Source organism: Vigna unguiculata, chromosome 3, assembly GCF_037176805.1.
Source record: "Vigna unguiculata cultivar grain cowpea cultivar isolate G323 ecotype 2 chromosome 3, ASM3717680v1, whole genome shotgun sequence".
Taxonomy (NCBI): Eukaryota; Viridiplantae; Streptophyta; class Magnoliopsida; order Fabales; family Fabaceae; genus Vigna; species Vigna unguiculata.
The window spans coordinates 63,732,992-63,758,954 of NC_140794.1; the positions used below are offsets into that span (position 1 = coordinate 63,732,992).

Sequence of the window (25,963 nt, forward strand, 5' to 3'; positions counted from 1 at the left end):
AAATGTAAAATCATGTCTGAGTTGTGAAACCATGATGAGGGTTCCAAGAATTCTAAAAAATCTTAAGTCATATGGTACATTACACAGAACTATAATGTTAGTAAAGTATCAAACTGACTATATTTGTACAGTAACCTACCAGCTATCAGTGTCAGAAAATTTCTGTTAGAATTTTAACGTCGATATCGGGGATTATTTCTCGTTGTATTTCAGAATTTTTCAATGTTTAACCTACCACAAAAATACAACCATGAAAATAATCGTCTAACTGGTAATATTGTGGCCATAATTTCTTTCTATATCCTAAAACATTCATTCTTGAGGCATGAATAAAAAAACTTCACAAGGAGCATCTCAATTGGCGGTTTGAATAAAATATTCTGCAATGCTATGATAAGGCTTGGGCAATCATGGAACGATAAGAGAGCTGCTGTTCATAAAGGCCACGGAAGATCTTGTATTTGGCATCATGGTACTTTTTGACCTTCGGATCCTTAGATGGATGAATGACCTGCAAAAATTCATGAAAACTGTTAGCCTTTCAAGAAAAAACTAAGAGCATCGGTTTTATTTCGTTTACAAAAACACCTATAGACAGCAAGGAATGAGAGTAGAAAATCTGGTCATAGGTATCCTTTTTCTTCTTTTTTTTTTCTAACAAGAAACTAGGAAGCATAACACCCAAACTGTGTAATAAATATTAAATTCCGTAACAGTTTCACAACGAACTAATCTATTGTATGTACAGAGCCTGCGGTAAACTATTAACATTTTTTTATACCATGGAGATAATATATTAAATTTGAACTAATACTACGTTATTTTTTCTATTATATGTACAGAGCCTGCGGTAAACTATTAAATTTGAACTAATACTACGTTATTTTTTCTAATTTAACAACAAATTTCAGTTCCTAACACTTCCAACTTTAGTATCAAATCGGCAAATGTTGATGACACCATTCAGAACTATATGAAAAGTACTAGCACTACTTGTAATTTAATGCAATTGACCTTGATTTATAATCTGAAATTAAAAAAAAAAAATGTAATTTTTCTATTTTTCAGTATTTCAAAACTGAAAAACCCACACCTCGCCTGGTGCATTCATGGCTTTCATGGCCTCCTTAAGGTTAAGACATTTCCTTGTAGCGACAGCACCCAGAATAGCCGCACCTAAGAGCACAGATTCACTTTCCCTCGGAAGAATTATGGGGCAACCTGGGAAAATTACAAACAAGATTCACTAAAAACTAACATACCGATGTCTATAAAAAGGATTCATTATTACTAAGAAAACTTAACATCAAATAAAGTTTTAACTATCATCATCTATGTCATTCCTTATCATTTATAGGAGCGTACAATCCCCAAACTACTGTCACTGACAGTTTGTGATATTGGCATCGGCTTCAAAATTCTGAATTGGGTAGACCAACCAAAGTATAGATTGGTTCAAATTCATCCTAACCGCAGGATTTGGTTTAAAAAAATTAAGGTTCAGTTCAGTCCAACTTAAACCCACTACGTAGACATGTATTGGACATAAAATCATGTTCAAACACTTAGATGTTACATATATCACACAAGATTGAAGGTATTGATTCATTATCATGTTTTCCTATGGTTGAATTTATTGCATTTCTTTTTATTATTTTACTATAGTTATGTTACAAAATCAGACCAACCCCAGATAATAACTAAGAAGTAAGTAATAGAATAGTAAACAAAACAATGAAGTATATTTACGAGGAGGGGGAAATTGCGGAAGGAAGAAACTCTGCCACTGCAAAGCTAAGCTTACATTATTTACAAATGTCATAATTCCCCAAAAGAAGATACTCCTTCTCACCCACGTACACCTATTTATTATCAGCCTCCCTTCAAACTAACTTTCCTTTTTTTTCTTTCTCTCCCTGCCATCTTAGTAATTTCTTACACTCTACCTCTATTCCTTCCTCCTAGTACAACTTTCCAAACTAAGGGCCCATGACACAGCTGATGGTTTGGACCCCATGAATTGTATAGGTCCTAAACTAGTAATCAGTGAATAAGATAAAATTTGAAATATCACAGCTATTACAATTGTTACTTTAGCTTTTAGTTTCTATTCACTAGAAACACCAACACCACCACATATTTGAAAACAAACCAAACACTGAACTGTCTATTGGTTTGTAGAATACATAGAAGAGCAAAGTATGCTCTTTTTTTTCTGGGTTGGTCATCAACCAAACCTTAAACTACCAAAACTTAGTTAACAATTTAAATTGAAGTACACCTCGTATAGAATAAGATCCATAGTATGTAACACAAGAATAAAAGTATCTGAGCTTGTGCAAATATGCTCCTCATCACATACCAATAATATCAGCATGTTCTTGCATGAAGACAGAATTCTTTGAAAGGCCACCACACGCAAGTAGTGTGTTGATCTGCAGGCAATGGCAGAACAATTATGGTAATAATAATACTCATCAACTCTGCACCAATAGACAGGAGTAATGACTTGGGAACATAACAAGGATATACAACAATTATACAAATAATTTGTAGCTACTTGTAAGAATACTACTAAAATGATCTTAATAACCAAATCATACATATGATCCTTAAACGTCGGACAGTTGATCAATTGTCTCACAGACCAAAGGTTTGGAAGTTATACACAAGGTTGTAGACAGTTAGTGGTTAAGGTGGAAAGCCTAGTGGAAGTCCTGAGTAGCATCCACCAGGCATAGTGAAATGAGAATGATAATTTTAGGAGAGGTTGGCTAGAGGAGAGAGTGTGAATGATAGAGATGTGTTTTGTTAGGGAGTTTGTCCCTAGGAAAGTGTTAACAGTAGCTATTCTACATTTCTGTTCTTTTTCTTCTTCTGTAATCCCATTATGCTTTGAGGTACATATAAAATATAACAAATATATTTTGGCTTTTATAATAATTTTCGGGTTCCCATAAAATGGGATACACAAAATTGAGCACCAAAGATTAACTTCCTTGCCTCCACTATAATCTGAGCACTAAGCGACAAAAAATTGTAGATCTGAGGATTTCTCTCACATAGCAGAATAGGTTTTATAACTGTAAATTAGAATCAATTCTCTTGCTCATGCTTAAAAGCTTAAGAATTTCAATAAAGTATTTTTTTTAAACTGAAGGTATCGGTATCGGTACTATTAAACCTTAAGCCCCCAGTAAAGTAGAATATGATTTTATTTGTCTCTAAACTTGTCGATGAGAACAGTGAGCAACATACTTGTGGTAAAATCATGATGCGGTTGAATATTTTCAACTCAACCACAGAAATGGGTGTGGTAAATTCCTTTCCCAAGTTTCACAACAGACATATATGACCTGATTACCTAAATATGACCTCTCCTTCAAAAAAAGGCTAAATGTTGTAGTGTATAATTATGCATAGAATATTTCCTTATTCAACATGTAATTTTAATTGGGATTTCTTCTAATTTTTCTCTTACGGTTACTTCGTAAAGATTTGTAGCCTAAAATATTCAGGTTAGAATTTTTTCCATGTCAATATATGCTGTACTTATACCCACTGTTGTAAATTACACTATACTTTTTTTCAGTTCTCTTTTGAAGTCTAACCCCCAACACACCGCCTCCATATAATTGATAGTTATGGAACACTGGGTGTTGGATTTGAGTGCACTAGTATGCACCTACTGACAGTGTTCAAGACCTACCATTTGCTTTACACTTAAGAATTACAGAAAAGAATAACCATCAGATTTCAAAAATACAGAGGAAACAAAAATATAGTCATCTCTTGCTTGTTAACTTCATCATCAGTTTTCTTTCTTTCTTTGGGCTCTAATATGCACATGCTCACCTTAAAGGACGCGTGATGCAAGCAAAACAACATTATAGCAAGGTGTATCTTCGTGGATGTGAGAATGTGATAAGAATCATCAGAGAATCGTACTACAAAAACTAGTTATTGTAGTTGAATGCAAGGCCTTATAAACCCCACACTAGAATTTTATGCTTAAAATGAGACTCAAGTCGCATACCTTGCAATCTGATTCTAACAGTATAAACATGAAATGGACGTTATAAACAGACCAACCCCAAAAACAAGCGATAACCTCAAAAAAGTCATAGCACTGTAATCCTTACTTTGTGACCATTAGCATTGCAATGCTCTACAATGTGACGTGTGCCATATGCAATGCCCTGCACAGCTGCCAGGTAAAGGAGAGCCAACTGTTTCTCACTTGTGTCAAGTGTCAAACCATAGATGACACCTTTTGCTTTTGGATCTGCAATGGGAGACCTGGGACATAATATATATGCATATCAACCTACCATTTTAGAAGCCACTATGGCATGACAGGTGGGAAAGCCGTTGTTTGTCACCAAATACCTATTCCCATGGAAGTCAGGAAGCACGTGTACATCTTCAGTCAAGGAAGCAACAAAGGATAGGTTCTGCTCAACTATCATTGTTTCCAACATCTTGTTCAGAAGCTCAAACACTGAAATATCTGGAATATTAATGCATAAAAAGTTAGTCTTGAGACATCTCTCAAAGTCAAACTTGTTAATATAAATATGGTTTAATTATTCTTTTGGTTTTTTTTTTTGTCAAAAAGTGTCAAGTCGATTCTCTAATTCTTTTTCGTTTTAATTTGACTCTAACTTTTTTACAAGTGATTCAATTTGGTCATTTCCATTAGTACTGTACATACAATATTACATTAGCAGATATTTTTAGTAAGTCTTTACGAGAGCCTAGAATTGATTATATTTGTAACAAGCTTGGTACATACGATTTGTATGTTCCAGCTTGAGGGAGAGTGTTAGATATTGTTTGATATTGTTTAGATATTGTTTGATATTGTTAAAATATTGTTAGATATTGTTAATCACAATATCAAACAATATTTACTCTATTTATTTTTAATTACTCTTTTTAGTTGTATCTCTCTATTATAAATAGATATGTGTGGTTTATATATAAAGGAGATTAATCTCAAACCCTATTTTCTCTATATTCAACAAAAACAATGACCAAAAAAATAATTAAACCTATAAATATTTAGTATGTTACAACCAAATTAAGAAAAAAAAAAAAAAAAAACTTACCTTGGGAAGCAGCTCGATTTGCAAGGCGTGTAGAAGCAGCATGACTTTCGATTATATGATCCAATAATGCACCAGTAGCACTCTGCCCACCTTCAGTTAGCCAATATTCTGGTACCATTGCTGAAATTTCGGAAAAAGAAAAAAAGCACCACAACATAGAAGTGGCAACAGAAGCAATGGTGAGTACTTAAATAAAAAAGAATAAGGATAAAATTAAACTGGATATCCTTCAGGTGATCCTGTCAAATGTAGACTAACTTAATGCTTACTTTTTAGACCAATATCAATGTTCCACAAAAAGGAACTAGTCACAAGTATCCAATCGATATCTTTACAAAGACAAATAAGTAGTTTTAACATGAATACAGCCACAAAAAGTATAATAGCGATAATAGAATGAGACAAGCATTAAACCCAAATGAATAAATTTCATATCCATGTTACGACCAGAGTAAATTTTAACAATGAACTTTCAACCATAACCAAGAAATTTACAATTTTATTATTAAAAAAAAAAAGGAAATTCTCAACCATATTAGAATTAAAAATGTTTAAACTCCATGAATTGCCACTGTAGACACCCCAATAGATAATCAACAAACCATGATTGTTTCAAATGTGTCCAATCCAAAAGAAAAAGATACAATGTCATCCACAATTGAGATTTAATTCATAATTAGAGAAATTGTATAGACTACCTGACCAAAATGGACCCCAAACCCCTGGAATGAACAATTTCTTCTGGGATACTGCCATATGGCATGTAGAAGTTCCACAAACTAACACCATACGATTGCAAATAGCTTCCTTGTCATGTTCTAAGGATACAAAAATTCTTTTAGTTAAGAAACACAGCTGCTCTACCCAAAACTTAAATCACAAAAGTAAAGTATGGGATGACAACCTTCAGCTTCTGATGGTGGCACACTTTCAATTACCCCCACGCCACCGGCATGAGCATCTATGAGTGATGTCCCAACAGGAATTCCCGGTTCCAGACCCAATTCCTGAAATTTACAATCCATTAAAAGTATTAAAAAAACAGCCAAGCCAAAGAAGCTTGTTACATCAACCTGAACCAATCCCTGTAGATGGAGGAAGATTGTGTTCACTTTTCCAACTAAGCACTGTATGTTAGCTTTGTCAGTGAACCTCAAGGAAGCACCAGTTCAAATTTCAAAAAAATACAAAAAATTAAATACATAAGTTATTGCCTTTGCTGCAGTTGGAGTAAGACCAGAACCCAGAGGATGGCCAGGGAAAGCAACACTTCGTCCTGTCATTAAGATTCACTATCAAGTTAGGCAGTGAGAAGACAGAAGCAGCAATGAATGGACAAACATAGATGATCAATCATAAACGTACTGACACCAGTTTTCATCAGATATCAACTGATCAAGCATGAACATGAGAACTCTTTCATAAATGAGCAATCAACAACATTCAAATTTAATCATAAATATTCCCGTTGATCCAACATTGTTTCTTCATATTGAACTACCAAAGGGAGAAAAGAATTGAGTTCAATATAAGCTATGGTGGACACTGACACAGCTTGCAGTTGCACAAAATGACAAGATTATTTCCTCAAAATTTAAAAATTGCTAGACATGTACCAAATAGTTGATATAAATATAATCCTGGTCTAAGGTTAGTAATTGTACGAAAACTTTATATTTAAACTTTAGACAGAAAAAATCATTTACAGATAGGGAAAACAAAATTATGTTGCACTTACTCCAGAGGATGAGAATCCATTTACTCAAGAAAAAAAGTTTCATTTAACTCACTCTGTTTATAATATTTTCTGAATATTGAATTTATCAATCCATCTATTAAATTAAAAATTCTTATTAAGTACATCAAAAGACTTTAAAATTTTATACAAATTAAAAATTAGTTAATTCATAAATAAATTTTATTCCAATGTATTGTGTACTTTTTAAAGTATAAGTAAACATTGACTTTGAAATTATATACCAATTAATTTTATCTATAAACTGGCATGGATGATCATTAAGATAAATTAAATAATTTAATCTATATTTATTAAACTCATGTTAGATAAAATTGAGCAAAATGTCCAAAACTTACACCTATAGTAAGTGAACTCCTTCCTTCCTCTAAATTTTCATATGCTTTCACCAAATAGGCTAAACTTTTTGAGATAGTGAGTTGTCTCTATTTACACATTATCAAGTCCTCTGTGTGTGGGTGGGTGTGGGTCTTCAAGACCAAAAAGAACATGCAGCGTAGACATGTGATATAAAATCATTTTACGCACTTTGGTCAAGCAACTTAATCTTGAGATTTGATTCTTGAGAAGGCCAATGTTAATAAAATGAATACCTATCTTAGCATGATGTCCTTCAATAAGATCACCCAAACCAATTTCCTCCCAAAAGTGATCATCCCATCCACAAGCTTCCATATCTCGAGAGTGGTTATCATTGACATGATGCATGTGTGCATGACCCAGATAAGTCCATTTACAAACAGTGGTGCATAGACTGCGAGTATCATCCCCGGTAGCCCTAAAAAATTCTAAAAATTAATCCAAGTGAAGAACCACTAGACTCAAATAAAAACTGATCTTCGACATAGAGAAGATTCAACCACACAGATTACCTGTATGACAACCAATCACTCAAGTCCATCCACCTGAAAACCATTGACCAAGATTCTTGCAAATTTTCTTTAACCCACAGAAGCTGAAAAGTTAGATTATATTAGTAATAAATAAAATTTATTAGAAAATTATATTTCTAACTGTTGGCCATCCATTAATATATTTAAACATTGGTTGAGTGGTTTTTTATGTGTCTTGCAATATCCATAATGAGATCAATGAATATTAGACATCACATGGTGAGTGTAGTTGAATGGTGTAGTCTTTAATTGAATGGAATCGTGATAGGTGGAACACCTTCAACTCTTAATGAGAAAGTGTTATTTAAATGGACATGTCTCTGGATGAAAAGTCCTAAACGGACCAGTGGAGCCCCACAAGAAAAGGAAGGTCCACTCTCTACTTTCTCTAAATATAAATGTCTTGGAGCAAATGGTAGACTTATGATCCACGTACACTTAGCAATGAAGTTTAGAAAGAGGTAGGAAGGATCATATCTTACGAATCTAGGAAATCTAAGGCATTCAAGTGAACTCATGTTGATGAAAAGATAGCATCACGAGAAAAATACTATAGACCTTTCATAATATTTTTGGTGTCCTACGTCACGTAACTATGTTCCAATTAACAACTTATGATGTGAGAAAATACAACAAAGATTTAATAAAGCCATAATTGAATCAATAACGAATTTAAATTATAAAAGAAATAATATATTATATGAACAAGCTGGATTTTGCACAACTAAACAGTTTAGTCGTTTCAACTTTCAAAAGATAAATTATATGCAATACAACTTTTTCCAGACAAGCTTATTTAAACATTAAAGTCCAAAAGTTAAAACAAGAACTCAATTATACAAGTTTATGTAAGGGAACTAACAAAACAAAAAGTTTGAAGAGCAAAAAAAAACCGTTAAAGATAATCTTATAAATTTTGTCTGGCAGGTGACCCACTCAAATTAATTATGATGTTCCTAAACTTAATCCAGTATGGAATACAAAGAACCTATCCCAGTTTCAGATGTGCCATTTAACATTTTCAGAAATCATTGCCATCAACAGATATGCATTCATTCCCATAGTCTGCAGTTAATTTCTTTTTACAGCAAGACACCATGTAAGCCAAAGAATGCTTACAATAAAACTTACTACAGTATATTGTGTACAATGACCAATACTGAGATTATGGAACTGGTTCAGATAGTACCTTTGGAGGTTCCATTTCTGGTGAAACAGCTCCACCACAATACTCCAATACAGGTGATTTAGAGGAATTGATCCTTTCGGCTTGTTCTACGGCTCTATGATCCATCCATACAATAACATTTCTTCTTGAATCACCACTCAAAGAAACCGAAACAGGTGAGCTATCAGAATCCACTGCAACTGTTGTAATACATGAACAGTGTTACATCCAAAATTAAACAAAATAATCTGTGCTGTAAAAGGGAGAGGGAGCAACAATTTCGAAACTATATCATACCAAGAGAACAAGTAGCTGCAAATCCCAGACCCTGTACTTCTGTTGGTGCAACTTTAGCTTTAGAGCAAGCTGCTTTTACAGCTGCACAAACTGCAAGCCATATATCTGTAGAGGATTGCTGTTTAGAACAAAAAGATGAATCTACATTATAAAATATATATACATTAAATCATTGAAAATGGAAACCACCTATTCATATCCAACTCAACAGGAACTAGGTGTAAACTTATAAATCATCTCATCCCTTCCCCATTTCCAAAATCAACATAACATATAAGCAGCTCCTCCAAGAGAAATGAAGTGAAAGATGAAGACGATTGATTATAACTTAGAGAGACAAGGTTCCCGCGTAAACTCAAGTGATCCAGAAACTTTAGTATAAAATATAGCCTCAAGAGCACCGAACACCAGACACACAAATTTGGGACTGTTAATACACATCCTTGTAAATGGCCAATAAGTAAGAGTAAATAAATCCTGAGCACTTTCCCTTAGATTTTCACAACCAACTAAGCAAGGTAGGGAAGAGAATTCCTGCCCTATATTTATGAAGCAAATATGCCATGCTATTTCTTTCAAAGGATGTAATTGATTACTGTTAAATATATGATTTGAAACAATGAAATTTATTGAACATTGATTGTCACCTTGACAGATAGAAGGTCAGTTCCGGAAAATACCTACCAGGTTTATCATTATTTACTTTGTCAGCTTCAGCTACCACCTGGCTAATACATTTACTAAGTCTCTCAAGGGGTCTTATGTTGATGACATTTGTAATAAGTTTGCCTCATATGATATAAATATACTCCAACCAAAGCGGGAGTGTTAAATATGATTTGATTATGTTAGAGATATGATCTGATTACATGAAATAGGAAGATATGATATGATTTAATAGGGAAATATCTTACCTAATATTTCTCATTATTAGATATTGATTTTGTTGTGTATCTTTTTCATTATATATAAGAATACCCATGTGTGTACCCAAAACAAGGTATTCGTTGTATCCTTTTCTATCTCTTCTCAACATGGCAACATAGTGGTACCATCTTCTGTGACTTGTTTTGTCACTAGTCCTTTTAAAAACTACTATTACACTGGCTTCAACCTTCAGGTAATCATTTGGATCAATTGAGTCTATTTTCCGAAAAAAAATTACCTCAACACAGGCACCATCTTTCCATATCTGAATCGGGCTGCTTGACAAACCAAGAAGCTTTCCTTTCTTGTCAAAAAGACCTGTAATAGCAATACCATCACCAGTAAAAGGGCCGGGTCATTTATACTATCTTGTCATCATATCAAATGACTTAATATTTTATTACCATACGCATACTGCTTGCAGCACAAAACTACATAAGCATGGCGGACTTAACAAAAGCTACCACTTTTATTCAAAATGATGAAGGAGAACATGTAAATTGGTAGCTAATCGTATGAAAAGATGCAAACAACAGGAAAATGAAAAGGCAGAAGTGACATAACTTTCAAAAAATACAACAACAACAACAACAACAGCAAAAGCCCTGCCAAATCGGTGAGGTCATCTACATGAATAACTTCCAAAAAGGAATAATTCAAAATTGAAAATGGTTAATTTGCATGGAATCCTGGGTTCCAACCTCGATAGAGCTGTACACAAATAAAATGAGGATTATGTTATTTAAGATCAAAAGTTCTGGACTGAATGACCATTTGAAGTAACAGAACTAGCCCACTTCTAGAGAACTAGACAAGCTTTTTCATAAATACTTTTTAAGAGAGAAAAACAGAAAGAACAAAATTAAATGAGTTTCTCTATAACCTAAAATTAAATTACGTACAAACTAAAAATTAAAATTTCGAGAAGTTATAAAAGAGCTTACATACATAAACTAATTTTAAGTTATGAAAAAGCTAATTTCATTTTTTCTTTGACAAAATTTCAACCAAGTGAACGCGTTAAAGAAAAGGACAATAAGAGTACAGGGTTCAAGTGCTCATTGCTCCTAATGCTAGTTTCATCCTCAGTAGCGACCCGTCACTGTTTAGCAACTGAACACATAGAATAGTGCACGTTGAAAAGAAGAACATCGTCAAACATCCAACCAATGCGTAAAAATGTTAAAATTCACAATTTATTTCAACAGAAATTCCCAAGATAAAATTTGCGATGAGTGTGGTGGAAGCGAACCTGCACGAGCGCTGCCGGTGCCGACGTCGACGCCGAGGAATACCGTACGAGAAGGCTTGTCGGGAGTGGAAGAAACGGCCATTTCTAAGGGTTGATATTGTGTATCGGAGAAAACCCCTCCTGTGTCGGACATCATAGATAGCTTTATCTTTGTCTATGTTTATCTTTGTTCTGATTTGCCTTCTTTCCCTGTCAGATATTTCGAATATCAGTTGTCAGCATTCATGGATCATCACTGATTCTGATTACGAGTAATCTCCTCCATGGTATGGTCGCAGATTGGACAGGAGTAAAAAACACGTACCTGGACCAAAAAAGTCTAAAATAACCTTTGTCAATTTTTTATTAAAATTTTTTAACTTAAAAACCAATTTGATTTATTTATCAGATTTAAATACTTTTTTGTCGGGTTTTATCGTCCCATATTTGTTTGTGTTTAATTAAGTTTTACTTTTCATTAATTGTGATCAATTTAGTAATTTTTTTACAACTAAGTTTAAAGTTTATCTAGCTAATGTTTGTGAAGCACGTCTTATGGGTTCTTAGTTTTTCTTTTTCTTTATAATTTTTAAAAAATATTACTCTTGTATCAAGTTAACTTCACATGTCACTTTATGAGTTTATTATTTCTTTTTTTTCAATTTGTTTCTATATTTTCTATTTTTGTTCAATAATTTTCTATATTTGTTAATTTTATTCAATTTAATTTGAGCGTTAAAATTGAATAATTTTATATGATTTTTAAATTAAGATTAAATTTAATTTTTAATATGTATTATACTAGTATTTTTTATTGAAATTAATATTTTTATTAATTATTTTTAAAATTCAATTATAAATTTTTTAGATTTAATTATAAATTGAATATAATTATTTTATTCAATTGTTAAATATAATACAATTATTTAAAATATAGTTAGAATATAATTATTAAATGTTTAGAAAAATATACTTATATTTCTAAAATTGACATTTAAGTCTAAAATATTTAATACTTTTATTGTATTTTAGATATTAAAATCTAAAATATTTATATTTATATTTTAATTTTGGAAATATTAAAATATTTTAAAAGATATCAAAACTTTTAAAAAGTAAAAAAAAAAAACTCAATAAAAAATACTTAAATTTATAAGAAATTTTAAATTTAATTAAACCTAAAACTATATATTATAAATCTAAAGAATATTTCAATCTAAAAATAGAAAGGAGAAGAAAGATGAAAAAAGTAAAAACAATTTAAAAAACAGTAAGGGAGAGAATTTTTTCATTTATTTAATTTTAATGTATATATTTGTGTATGTTTGTTGACTATTTGCATAAAATAGAGTTGAGATATTTGGTATAGTTTGTCATGTCTTTGAGAAACGTAATAGTAAAGTGTTTATGTAAAAACTAATATATTATCATAGATTATTTTATTTCATATTTTGCATGGTGATATATCAGATTAGGGTGTTAACGGGTAAGTAAGGTATCAGTAGTAGTTTCTTATATTTTATTCACCACATAAATATTTGTCTTATATTTGTCGACATAAATCTGTAGTGTGTATCAATTATGTGGCTATTCGCATATTGTTTGAATATTTATCGGCATCCGTGAGTATTTACAAAAAATAAAATAAAATATTTAACATTATATTTTATCCATAAATTTAAATAAAATACAATACATAATATTTATAAATTTCAAATAAATTTCAAATAATTCATTTAAATAGTGTAGAATGACAATTTACAAAGAAATGAAATAAAATACAATACACAACATTCATAAATTTTATACAAAGTCAAAATAATCAATTTAAATAGTGTTAAATGATAATTTACAAAAAAATGAAGATTTTTTTTAAAAACAAATCGATAAAAAATAACTCATTCAAAATCAATTTATTAATATTTTAATCATATTTTTTTAATTTAAATTATAGTATAATGAGTACATGTATCCGCGAGTACGGATACTATGATATCTATATGCCCAGTTATCATGCAGGTATAAAAGATACTCATACCCGTTACTTATAGATATTCATTTATAATATCGATTTTTTATCTATTGTGAATTTTATTCATAGATACCCATAAATACGATTTTTCGCAATAAACGATAATAACTTATGTTCACTCTTTACCAATTAATAATTTTATCTACATAATTTAAATTAACAATTTATATATCTTATTCTAAAAATACACACATTATTGTCACTAAATTAAATTATCTTTCGAGTAATAGTTCTCCAAACAAACATATAAACAATGTAATACATTTACACTTTCAATCCATAATCACACAAATGTAAATAAACAATTATATAACACCACTTTTAAAACATTCAAATTAAAGGAGGGAAACATTGATTAAGTAAACTTTTCTTAGTTGAAGTACATTTCCGAAATAAAAAAGATGCCATTGATCTCTCAAGTGTTCAAGTACTTTTAATTGCTCTTCATATTTGACGTCTTATATCGAAATTCTCATGGTTTAATACCATAACAATTTAGAAACTTTAAAGGATTAATGTGTTGTAAAGAAACAATGTTTTTCTAAAGAATATGCACCTAGATTTGCACAATTTTGATAGGGTAATTATGCACCTTAACAATGAAGGAAAAACTTGTTACAATTACTTAAGTATGTTAAGAAAAAAATAGCTCTATAATTAATATATGAAACCTTGTAATACCTTTAATATTGTGAATATACTAGTTTTTCTACCCATACAATGCACAAGATTTTTTTTAGATGTAATATTTTTGGTAATGGTAATGGGTTTTGGGATATTCAATTATCTATATGATGAAAATATCATGTCTTTAAAAAATTGTAAAGTGTATAAATAAACTAAATCAATTAAGAACGTAATGAAAGACGTAAAGTTCATATTATATTTCATTTTATGTTTGTTGTCTATTCTTTTATCTGCAACAACCAACAACAAAAAGATGACTCGTACACTTTTTTGTTCAACTTGTTTTCAACGTTAAGAATTGAAGAAGAAACAAAGATAAAAATAAATTAATCTATGTTTATACAAACGAATCCGTTAAAATAAGAATAAAAAATAATAAATTACATATCTATAATGTCTTTTTTGTTAAACAGCTTCAAAATTTCCTTTTGTACACAACATTTATTGCTTTTTAATTCAACTTTTGTTGTATCATCGTGTTCCTTGTAAGTCTTGGATTTTAGGCAATGATTTTCCTGCAGTGCAGAACAGAACATAAATAAGTTGATCTATATTTATACAAAAGAATAAGTTCAAATCGAAATCACAAATAATAAATAACATACCTATAATTTGTTCTTTGTCAAAGACTTTCAAAATTTTTTTTGTACACAACGTTGTTCGTGACATTTCCATCTTCATCCAGTATAAGTATTTTCAATCCTCTTTTTGGTTTTTACTCTATAAATAGCAACATATAGTTGGCCATGTGTGAATACAAGCAGTGGAAGATAAAGGCTGACTCTAGAAAGCGTTTGTCCTTGACTTTTATTAATCGTCATCCCAAAGCATAAGGATATCGGAAACTGTCTTCTTTGAAATTTGAAAGGCAACCCTGAATCAAATGGAACTAAATCCATTCTTGGTATAAAAATTCTGTCACCAGTGTTTTTTTTCAGTAATTACAGTTGCAGAGATTACATTCTTGTCTAAATTGTTGACTTGCAATTTTGTACTATTGCAAAGACCTTTCGCTTGATCAATATTTCTTAAGAGCAGAATTGACACACCTGTTTTCAATTTGAGTTTATAATTTGGTATACCTCAACGTTTAATATCATTATTAATATTGTGAATATATATTCACCTTTAATATTTTGAATATATGCATTTACAAAGAAGAAATTCATTGTATTTTGTTTTGATAAGACCAAAGCACACCGTAAAGACAAAAAAGAAATTCTTATATTTTTCTCACTTTTCAAAGTTTAAGCCAAGATGTTTTAAGTACAGTGTTTCAGTCCAAGAGGGGTAAAGATACTCTAAACTCTCAAGTAAAAATTTGTCAGATAATAATAGTTGCCGTAATAATAAATACGTAACTAATTATTTCGTAATTAATGTTATTTATATTATGTTTATGAATTCTTATTTAGTTGAACTTTTACCACATAAATAATTATTATAATTAATTTACTGAATGATTTATAATTAAACCTTAAAATAATAAAAAAATTCTGATACATGACAGATTTGTAATACTATTTCACGCTACATTACCGACATAACTAACCAAATTATATCATATTTAAAAAAATTAAAACCTAATTAAGACTAACCAAATAATATTTAAACCCTAAAATTTTGTAGTCTTATTATATTGTTTGTCGTAGTTCGGAGCAGGTAGTTTTTCTCTCGAAGTAATCAAGAATGGACCGTGACAAATGCTTACAAACCCAAATTTAACGGTCTGTTAGGAGTAGTTAGTTTTTATTGCCATTCCTAATTGCCTTTTTGATGCTGTTCAAACAGTGACTCATCTTCATTTCCCTCGCTTTCTTCCCTCCTTCCCACTTTGCTACTCTGACAGTGACTCTCTCACCATTCAGTCTTCACTATCCATACGCTATGTTCCGTTTCCCCTCCGTGCTCCTCTACCGCCGCCTTCACCGCCGCAAACTCTCCACCACGCCCTCGCGTCCTCCCTCCCTCCCTCTATCCCACCCGATATACCTCATTTGGGGCTCCAATACCGGCGTCGGCAAAACCCTAGTATCCGCCGGCATCGCTGCCGCCTCCCTCCTCTCCTCCGCCACCACTCCCTCCCAATTCCATTACCTCAAGCCCCTCCAAACTGGCTTCCCCGCCGACTCAGACTCCCGCTTCGTCCTCAACAAGCTCCGCCAACTCTCCCTCCGCTGCAACCCTAGCGTCCATCTCTCCGCCTCGCACCGTGTTCTCAACGTCTCCCCTGCCGTACCGGAGATAAATCCGCCGGCCGGAGAGGAAGGACGTGGCCCCTCGGAGCTGCATTGCAAGACTCTGTACGCGTGGGAAGAGGCCGTGTCGCCGCACTTGGCCGCAGAGAGGGAGGGTTTAGCTGTAAAAGACTCGGTTGTGTTGGAAACTCTGGGCAAGTGTTTCGAGGAGGTAGTGGAACGCGGGGCATGTAGGGAGAGATCGGATGTTCTGTGCGTGGTGGAGACAGCTGGTGGAGTTGCCAGTCCAGGTCCTTCTGGGACGCTTCAATGTGACTTGTATAGGTGTGTGGTTTAATCTTGTTCTTGCTAAAATCCTGTGCGGATTCAGTTTTCAGGATAAATTTTATTTACGTGTTTTAGCAGGTTGATTATTGCATATGTTTATATCAATAAAATTCACAATTAATAAATATTTTGAAAAGTTTAATGGTTATACACTCAGTGTACTGTGATAACTGTTAATCGAATTTTAGATAGTCCAGACTAAATATTTGTAGAAAGTGTGCGGTGGAGGCCTAATAAACCTTTAAAAGTGGACTTTAAGCCTAACTCAATTTCATAATATTGGCTTAATAAGGTGAGATTTGCACCATCTATATAGTATAGTTTGGGTATACTTCTAGTCAATGTGAGGTCCAACATACTCCCTCACATAGTAGAAGACATCTAGTGTGGGAATAGAAGGGTCCCAATTGTGGATCACTGGATAGATATAACAAACCTCTCCAAAATAGGTTTTGATATGCTCCATTATCATTTTAGAAAGAGGACTTTAAATTGCTTTTGTAAGGTTAGGTTATATTTAAAGTCCGCTTTCTAAGAAAAATTGTTAAAATTCAATTTAGAAATAATGATAAAAAGTGGTTTAGTATATAATAACTGGACTGTTAAGATGATTTAGTATATAATAAACAAAAATAAAAAGATAGTAGTTTGAGATGGTTGAGAGAGATTCTTTTAGTTAGTTGTGAAGATGGTGTGAAAATACTATTTCAAAGAGAAATGAAAAAAGCTATGGATAGTTTTGGACTCTGAGACTAGAGAAAATGAGAGTCTCGTCATCCAAGTTTTGTATTCTAATTTATATGAGTCAATGTGTATTTAAGTGGCTCAGGTTTTATTGGGTTTGGTAATTACAATGGCAGCTTAAGGTCGCATTTAATTTAACATAACAATTCGTGCACTGTTTCATCCTTGCTAGTACTCTTTGTAGGAGCTTTGTCACATGAATTCTATGCCGTTCTTATTTTTCTTTTGGTTATATATGTTTGTTATATATATATATATATATATATATATATATATATATATATATATATATATATGCCTTTCTTATTTTTCTTTTGGTTAAATATGTTTGTTCTTTCATTTCCTGTCAGGCCATTCCGTATTCCTGCAGTTCTTGTTGGGGATGGGCGGCTAGGAGGTATTTCTGGAACAATATCAGCTTATGAAAGCTTGACTCTGCGAGGTTATGATGTTGTTGCTGTTGCTTTTGAAGATCACGGTCTTCTCAATGAGGGTCCACTGATGTCTTATATGCGAAACAAGTAAGCCTGATTATAGCAGTTACATTCCCTTTCTATTGTAACTCGAAAATCAGAGAATTTTTGTTACTCTTCCTCTTTCCCAGCTTGTTTTTGTAAAACTGAAAAATTTAGACTGAAAAGGTTAAGCACTGAGAAGTGAGCACTCGATCTCGATTTTTAAAAACATTTTTTAGTTTAAGCACTAATTTCTTTTGGGCAAACTAGTCTTCAGCAAAGACAAGGCAATGTATTGGGAATTAGTTAAACAAATCAGTCTCTACAAGAAAGGAAATGGATGTAATTTAGTTGGTTAAACAAGAAAATGGTTAGGGTTTTTGGTGAATGCATTAATGGCCTCAAGCATGCTGAACAGTTTCAGCATTATTTATATTTAAGCTTTAGTTCATTTGTGGTAGGTATTGGACGAGCACCACTAAAATATTGTTTGGACAATTTACACAACTTTACCATTCGGTAGAACATTAGAATGTATTTTCAGAAGAATTAACTTGAACTGCATGTGTTTCTTGAATAATGTTGGTGGTCATAATTTGGTAAAATCAATATTCAATTATATTTCAGAATAATATTCTTTACAAAAGTAACAACTAACACCTGCACTAATGTGGTTTGATGCTTTCAAGTTCCAACACAGAATCATTCTGCCTATCGTCAAATGTAGGTTTGAAACTGGAATATTCTGCTCTGTATTGAGCGGTATAAAAAGGCCAGCCCACCATCTAAACTTTATTTGCATACTTTCATTCTTTTAGAGTCCTTGGTAGCTACATTTACTATTTAACTTAATCAGTTAATTTTTTTTATTGACTTTTCTGCCGTGTTGCGGTATTATTGTTGCCCTATCTGCTCATATACAACTGTTGTCTTCTTCATTCAGGGTCCCTGTCCTAGTGCTACCACCCATTCCAAGAGATCTATCAAATGACTTGATTGAATGGTTTGAAAATTCTCATCATATATTTAGTAATCTTAAGGAAATAATGCTATCAGCTTATTTTGAGAGAATTAAAAAGCTGCAAGACATGCCAAGAGAAGCAATGGATATCATCTGGTGGCCTTTCACTCAACACCAACTTATTCCTGATGGAGGGGTCACAGTAATTGATTCACGCTGTGGTGAGAACTTTTCTGTCTTCAAGGTTTGTTTCTGTAAATCTTTATTTATTATTAGTTTTTTAATTTGTTAAGCTTTGCAATACAAACTTTAGTCGGTTGATGCACTAGGTTGAGCTTAACTTACTGCATCTAGATCTGTTTGGATAAACTTCTTCATGAATAATTGTAAGAAAAAAAAAATATAAGAAGGAAACGTGAGTTTATATAAACTAAAATTAGCTTATACATGTGAGAGAACAAATTAACTTGTGATGCATAAGCTTAATTTAGCTTATAGAAAAACTTATTTATTTCTTTTTTTTTTAAATTTTCCTCTCTTATAAGTGTTTTTAGAAACACTTATCCAAACAACCTCTTAGTGTTTACTTTGGAATAATTTTATTGGATTACTTCGTTCATTTTTATTTTTTATTTTTTACATATTGATGATACCTAGATTTGACATCAAATTATTTTTTTGTAAGGTTCAGAAGACAGAAGTCATAGCACCACAATTTGATGCATGTGCTAGTTGGTGGACTCAAGGACCTGATGCTATAATGCAGGTCATTCTCATAACTTTTTTAAGTTATTAATTCTGTTAATCAAACTAGTAATAATCAAATGGATGTCCCAGGCACAGCACTAAATTTACTTACGTATCTCATTATTCCCGGAGCCCAGCCGGGCGATTGGGGATGCCATGGTCAGTCCCAAAAGTTTTTTTTTTTTTTTTTAATTTTGTATGTAAAAGTACTTTTTGGCACCCTATTGGTCACCCTTCTAAAACAATTCTGCCTCTGACATTGTTCTTCCTGTCTTTTACTGTTGAATATGTATGCTTAAGAAAAAGTGTTATCTCAATCTTTTTGAATTTTAATGCCTCAAGGCTATTGACTTTGCATAGTCAATTCAAAGCCCAAATAAAAAGCAGACTTGAATAACTTTTAGTGTTAAAGAATCTTCATGACATGGATCTGCTACACAATTTAGTATATTGTTATTTGATACAATCGTGTTTGGCATATTTAAACTTTGACGCCCCTTCAAACTATCGTACCTAAAGCTTTGCTTTAATGCCATCTTTCCATTTAGGTGATTTCAGGCTGAGCTAGCTAGGGAAATGGGGTATACTGCTGCTAGATATGGGCATGTAATGTTCCCTGAGAATGTTCATGAGCCAGCCTTAAATTGTGCTGAGCTCTTGCTTAAAGGCGTGGGGAAAGGTTAGTATGTCCTTTTTTAAACTATCAAAATTCTACATCGACAAGAAATATGATTAATGCAGTTCTTATAAGGCCAGAGTTGGCCTCATTTTAAAAGATGGTTTTATGTGGTTAAATTAAACCCTAATCCCAAACTCTAATATAGTATAAAAGCCTATTTGTTATTGGGAAACCTATATTTGTTTTGTTTATGCCCTAGATGTCTACTACTAGGCATGAAGGGTTATTGTTATTAGACCACTTGTATTTATCCACACTTGAAATGTCCAGTTCTGTTCTGGGTGTGAGTGGTCATGTTAGGATCTCACATTGACTAGAGTCAAGATGTGACCAATGTAAGCCTTATAAGGCTTGAGCAATTCTTTATTTAAAAGTTGATTTTATTGGATTGAGTTACGACTTAATCCTAAATTCTGATAAAAACTAATAAACATTGCCTACTGGTTATTTGTAATATTGTATTTAACATATCTGAATTCTGATCTCAGTGCTGTTTGATACTTTAGTAAAAAAATATACGTTTCAGTTTGATAACACTGATATTTAGAGATGTTTGACAATGCTCATTGTTATCCACTGATAAGCAGCTTTCAGTTCTTTGTACAGTTGCTGACTCGTTTGTCGTGCAGGCTGGGCTTCACGAGCATATTTTTCAGACAATGGATCTACAGCAATTGAAATAGCTCTCAAGATGGCATTTCGTAAATTTTCTGTTGATCACGGGCTTATTGTGGATTGTCATGAGGATACCACAAATGAAAGGCCCACTGAGCTTATGGTTAGCTCCTTCAGTCCTTTTAATCAATCTGTCATATTTCTTTTCTCTGTGTGTGCAATTTTGACTTATGAAGATGGAATTCTGTAGGGGGGTTTGGGATTGGCAATTAATATCAGTCAAGCCTTTTTTCTTCTTGGGGAAAGCAAAGCAACTGTTTGAAAGCAAAAAACACAATGTTGTCAGGAATGTTTTATTTTGTATTGTATGCACGAAGTGTCAAAAGTTTGGACAATACAGCTAGGATGTGCAACATATCTAGCAATTTTTATTATGCATTTTTCTATAAGCACTTTAAGTAAAAAGTCTTGTTTTCAAAATTTTACCGAATTCCCTATCTGTGTTTTCAAAATCTTGTTTTATGTCTTACCTTTTTGGAGGAGGCTAATATGCATTGATTTTGTTTATTTTTTTCTTTATTGAAGATGCAAAACGAACATTTGTAGTTCAGGAACAGCTAACTGTTCAAGTTCTCGATTAAGTTATTGGGCAGTTTCTTTTTTACCACTTTTCCAACGTTTTTAATTAGTCGAGTGGTTATTTATTCCTAAACTATAAACCTAAGAATTTGTTTTCTGTAACAGGGTTCTGCTAACAAACATCCTAAAGGCATTGGTTAAGTAATTAAACAAATAGAAAGTCATCCTAGTGACACTTTCCATAAATAATTTTTCACTTTTGATTCCTTAACCAATCCCGTAATGGCACTTGTTAGAATTTGAACTTTATTTTCCATGTAGTTGTTTGTGTATTTTTACTTGTTCTTCAAACATGTAAAATATTTAATCCTTTTTATTTAATTGCATTTCTTCCTTTGAAACTCGCATGTAACTTAATACTTGTGAATCTCATTATTTCAGGTCCTTGCACTTCAGAGATCTTACCATGGTGATACACTGGGTGCCATGGAAGCACAGGCACCATCTTCTTATACAGGCTTCCTCCAGCAACCATGGTTATAGACATTGCCCTCTAGTGCATACTTGTGAAATTGAATGTTATGTGGGACTTCCCAACAGAATTTTGCTGATTTATTTAATCTTTTGAATAATGTATTTAGCAATATTTTGCAATCAAAGTAATATGCGATAGACATTTTCTAAAAGTGCTCCCATTCAATTGGTAAAATTTGAATTGGGATTTAGCCAACACGAGACTTTATAATCTCTCCATGTAAAACATTATAACAAAAAGGTGTTGGAAGATAGACCAAAAGTAGACAAAACAGTTTTGGTTTGTGAGTTTCTTTTCAGCATAAGTCAGATTAGTAATTTTTTTTCTTTCTTTGAAAAATATAGTCTTCATGCATACTATACTTTTGTTTAAAAGCCTTGTGAGAAGCAATGTTCTATTTTGTTCGTGTGTTTTGATAGTTTACTAGCTTGATGTTTTTCGTTTTTGTTTTTTGTAGCCTATTTTCCATATTACTGCCTGGGAATTGATTTTAATTTACTAATCTAGATAAATACTCATGACACCCTTCTAAGTTTGAATTCAGTTTCACAGGTACACTGGAAGAGGTCTTTTTCTGGATCCTCCTTCTGTGTTTATGCACAACAATACATGGAATATTTCCATACCTGAAGGGTATAATTGGGAGAGTTTGAAAGGTGAAAGTATCGGTAAGTTCAAAATTTAAAACTTCAATTCTTTTATTGGCCACTGTTTAGAATATAATTGTTTTCCTTGTTGGTGCTTTGACAGCCTTTTCTTCACGCGATGAAGTATTTCACAAGGGCAGGGATAAGTCCGAGCTTGCTACAGTTTATTCATCTTATATATCAGAAGTATTATCTCGATTTAAAGGGTCAAAAAATGTTGGAGCCTTGATAATGGAACCAGGCAAGATATTTGAGATTTTTCTTTAGCAGATTATAGTTCCATTTTATTTTTACTACCTTCTCCTGTACCCAATAAAGTAATTATGGTGATCTTATATTTGTCCGGTACATGAAATTTAGAAGAAAAAAGTTTCTCACTTTAGATACTTCAAGATGATAATACATCAAACTGTATATCTAAATTATGCCCACAGTAGGACAATTGTCTGTGTGAAGTGTGAATGAAATACTACATTTTAGTGGTTCTTGGTCTTTCACACAAAAGCTTATTTTTCAAGTTTCTTATATCTTTCTAAAATTGTTTCAGTGGCCCTCTAGAAATTTTAATTTAACTTATTTTAACCTTTTCTCAATATTGATCATCTCATTTGGGGCTGAACTGTTATTTAGTTATACAAGGCGCTGGTGGAATGCACATGGTTGATCCACTTTTTCAGCGTGTGCTTGTTAATGAGTGTCGGAGTAGAAAAATTCCAGTGATCTTTGATGAGGTTTTTACTGGTTTTTGGCGTTTAGGAGTGGAGGTGATTCCTCTCAATGAAGGCTATTCTCTTATTTTCAAAATTTTATTTCATATTCTTCATTAGTTCTCTTGTCTGATCAGCAGTTTATATTTTTTTCCCACAGACTGCAGCGGAGCTAATCCATTGTGTACCAGATATAGCCTGCTTTGGGAAGCTGTTGACTGGCGGAATTATACCATTGGCTGTCACCTTGGCAACAAATGCTGTTTTTGATTCATTTATTGGAGACTCCAAGGTATTGTCATTTTTTTGGAAGACTTTCTTTTATGGGTTAGGTAGACACTGGCAGTCTGAAATTGTTGTTTTATTTGGTTGTAGTACCGTGCAATGGCTTGATTATCATATTGATATTACTGACAAGTTCTATAAGCTAGGCACAAGTGGGAAGTCCCTTACTCTTTCTGATAAAATGCCTAGTTCCTATTAGTAGGCTCATAATTTTTTGTCCTACTTGTATTGTGTTCTTACAAACCAAAGTTCCTGGACAATATTTTGATGACATAATAAATTATACTCTTGCTTTGGTTAGCTCAAAGCCCTTCTGCATGGACATTCTTACTCTGCACATGCTATGGGCTGCGCTGCTGCTGTTAAGTCAATCCAATGGTTTAAAGACCCTTCTTCCAACCCTAATATCACTTCTGAAGGAAGATTACTAAGGGAGGTATGATTACTTTGATTTTCCCCCCTGAACTTATTATATTTGCTTCTTGCTCCACGTAATATAAAAACGATATGTCATCCATGTATTGTTGTAATATTTTCAAGGGTATATGTCTATGAGCGAAATACACAAATCGTATTCCTAATGCATTTCTTGTGTTCTAAAGAAAACAAGGATATGTTGTTTTTGACTTGTTATTATTATCTATCATGTATTTCTGCATTTGTGAGTGCGTCTATGTTTTTGTTAATTATAGAATTGAGCAAACAAACAAACGAGTGATATGCTAATCTTATCAAGACAGGAGGAACATAAATAAACAAAATAAATTGAAATAATCCAGTATTTAAATAAAAAATATATGTGACAAAACAGCTGATCCGTCCTTCTTGTATCACCCTGCAATTGTCCTCCAAAAATGGCCAGGGCTGGACTTAGAGCCTTGGTCTGCTCACCAGTTTTTTTAAGTTTTATTAGTTTTCATATTTTAGTTTCAATGGACATTTGACTTGGTTTTTGCAATAATTATGGGACTTGGCCAAATTAATTAGCGTTGGAATCTTTTCATATTAAATTCTTTATGCTACCGGCTTCCTTAATAAAGCTATTTTGATTATAGATTAGTGTTTAATGTTCATTTGATCAAACATTTATTGTGCATTTGCAGTTATGGGATGATAAAATGGTTCGCCGGATTTCATCACACCCTGTAATTCAAAGAGTAGTGACTTTGGGAACTTTGTGTGCTTTGGAATTAAAAGCAGAAGGCACTAGTGCCGGGTATAATATTTTCAACTTCATCCTTTCCCCCTTTTATTATTTCTGTGCACGTCATGTTCTAGAATTCCTTTGTTAGAAAAGCTTAATGAGCATCATATACGTGTCATACAAAAGTTGGTATGTTTCGGATGAAGTTGCAAGTGGCATCTGAAAGTGTAGATTCTGCTTTACTACCACTGTTGTTTTGGTAGTTATGGCATTGACTTGCCCCAAAATATTACAAGAGGTAAAAGGAAGCTCACGAAAAAAATGGGTTTGATTTTAACGTGTATAGTTTAACAAAATGTCTTGGTACTAAGATATGCCAGACTTAACGTGGCTGTGAACTACAGTCCATTGTGTTTATAGGAACTGGTCATCCATCCTTCTGTTACCTGTAGTTTCTTATTTTCAAGTTATTGTTTTGTTACTAAAACTTGTAACTTTTTATTCGTAAAATGTACAGATAAATCATTAATTTTGAGCACTTATCTAATTAGAGAGAAGGAAACAACGTGTATTTGATTCTTCACGAGGTTTTGTTCTAAATAAAGTTGTACACAGGTATGGATCGTTATATGCAAGACCACTACTTGAGAAGCTTAGGGAAGATGGTATATACATGAGGCCTCTGGGTAACGTCATTTATCTCTTGTGTGGACCCTGCACATCTCCACAAGTTTGTAATCAATTGCTGGCCAAACTTCATCGGCAGCTCGACGAATTTGACGGATTTAAGAATTGAGAATAATATGAGTTGCCAAGCGGACAAGTCTAAGATTCCTGCTACCAAGTTTAGGTAAGTTTATTCCTGTTTGGGTACGGGGATGAGTTGTAAATGCAAGGGTTGCAGCAGTTGCCTTGGTTTTTCAATTGTCAGTTGTATTTTATTCATCAATACAAAAATACCATCTTCTTCTCAACTCCCCTCTTGTCTCTATGATGTTATGAATAAAATGGTTAAGGTCAGTTTTTTTTTTTTTTTTTATCATTTTCTCAGTATTCTTGAATAAAAACAATATTTCTTTAGTTATAATTAAATTATATTAACTGAACAAAGAACCAGTATAAGTTAAACATTGCTAAAGTTATTTATTTTCTGAATGTAACAACATTATAAATTGCTTTTTTAATTAGATGTGGAATATTTAATATTATATTCAATATATTTTTTTAAACCTTTTTTA

The 25,963-nt window shown here is 32.6% G+C and overlaps 2 protein-coding genes across 8 annotated transcripts; one reads left to right on the forward strand and one right to left on the reverse strand.

The window, feature by feature from the left end:
* Window positions 1–185: 185 nt before the first annotated feature.
* LOC114178303 (FGGY family of carbohydrate kinase) lies at window positions 186–11,680 on the reverse strand. Of its 5 annotated transcripts, none has more exons than XM_028064134.2 (16): window positions 11,405–11,564; window positions 11,198–11,265; window positions 10,391–10,470; window positions 9,226–9,330; window positions 8,950–9,128; window positions 7,740–7,822; window positions 7,461–7,645; window positions 6,326–6,387; window positions 6,016–6,118; window positions 5,810–5,929; window positions 5,112–5,231; window positions 4,390–4,510; window positions 4,143–4,299; window positions 2,363–2,435; window positions 1,094–1,221; window positions 186–511 (listed from the first exon to the last, which is right to left on the reverse strand). In XM_028064134.2, exons 5-16 carry the CDS (start codon window positions 9,052–9,054, stop codon window positions 389–391), a joined length of 1,380 nt encoding a protein of 459 aa, XP_027919935.1. In that variant the 5' UTR covers window positions 9,055–9,128; window positions 9,226–9,330; window positions 10,391–10,470; window positions 11,198–11,265; window positions 11,405–11,564; the 3' UTR covers window positions 186–388. The 5 variants fall into 5 exon arrangements, with proteins under 5 accessions (XP_027919935.1, XP_027919933.1, XP_027919931.1 ...); XM_028064132.2 differs by having other exon boundaries at window positions 9,226–9,343; XM_028064130.2 differs by lacking the exon at window positions 11,198–11,265 and having other exon boundaries at window positions 9,226–9,343; window positions 11,405–11,679.
* A 4,162-nt stretch (window positions 11,681–15,842) lies between these two features.
* Window positions 15,843–25,745, forward strand: BIO1 (adenosylmethionine-8-amino-7-oxononanoate transaminase). Of its 3 annotated transcripts, none has more exons than XM_028065878.2 (14): window positions 15,856–16,624; window positions 17,722–17,892; window positions 18,770–19,031; window positions 19,473–19,553; window positions 20,093–20,213; window positions 20,843–20,991; window positions 21,849–21,943; window positions 22,495–22,610; window positions 22,693–22,830; window positions 23,220–23,353; window positions 23,457–23,588; window positions 23,883–24,017; window positions 24,685–24,797; window positions 25,341–25,745. In XM_028065878.2, exons 1-14 carry the CDS (start codon window positions 15,990–15,992, stop codon window positions 25,519–25,521), a joined length of 2,463 nt encoding a protein of 820 aa, XP_027921679.1. In that variant the 5' UTR covers window positions 15,856–15,989; the 3' UTR covers window positions 25,522–25,745. The 3 variants fall into 3 exon arrangements, with proteins under 3 accessions (XP_027921682.1, XP_027921679.1, XP_027921680.1); XM_028065879.2 differs by having other exon boundaries at window positions 19,479–19,553; XM_028065881.2 differs by lacking the exons at window positions 23,883–24,017; window positions 24,685–24,797; window positions 25,341–25,745 and adding an exon at window positions 23,672–23,875 and having other exon boundaries at window positions 15,843–16,624.
* The last annotated feature ends 218 nt before the right edge of the window (window positions 25,746–25,963 follow it).

Coding starts and splice junctions, on each gene's coding strand:
- BIO1 (XM_028065878.2), top strand. CDS start 15,990: ATGTTCCGTTTCCCCTCCGTGCTCCTCTACCGCCGCCTTCACCGCCGC. Junction 23,354..23,456: donor TTTGGCGTTTAGGAGTGGAG/GTGATTCCTCTC, acceptor TTTTTCCCACAG/ACTGCAGCGGAGCTAATCCA. Junction 24,798..25,340: donor GCAGAAGGCACTAGTGCCGG/GTATAATATTTT, acceptor AGTTGTACACAG/GTATGGATCGTTATATGCAA.
- LOC114178303 (XM_028064130.2), bottom strand. CDS start 11,540: ATGATGTCCGACACAGGAGGGGTTTTCTCCGATACACAATATCAACCC. Junction 7,823..8,949: donor CAGAAATGGAACCTCCAAAG/GTACTATCTGAA, acceptor CTAACTTTTCAG/CTTCTGTGGGTTAAAGAAAA. Junction 4,300..4,389: donor CCTGACTTCCATGGGAATAG/GTATTTGGTGAC, acceptor ATTATGTCCCAG/GTCTCCCATTGCAGATCCAA.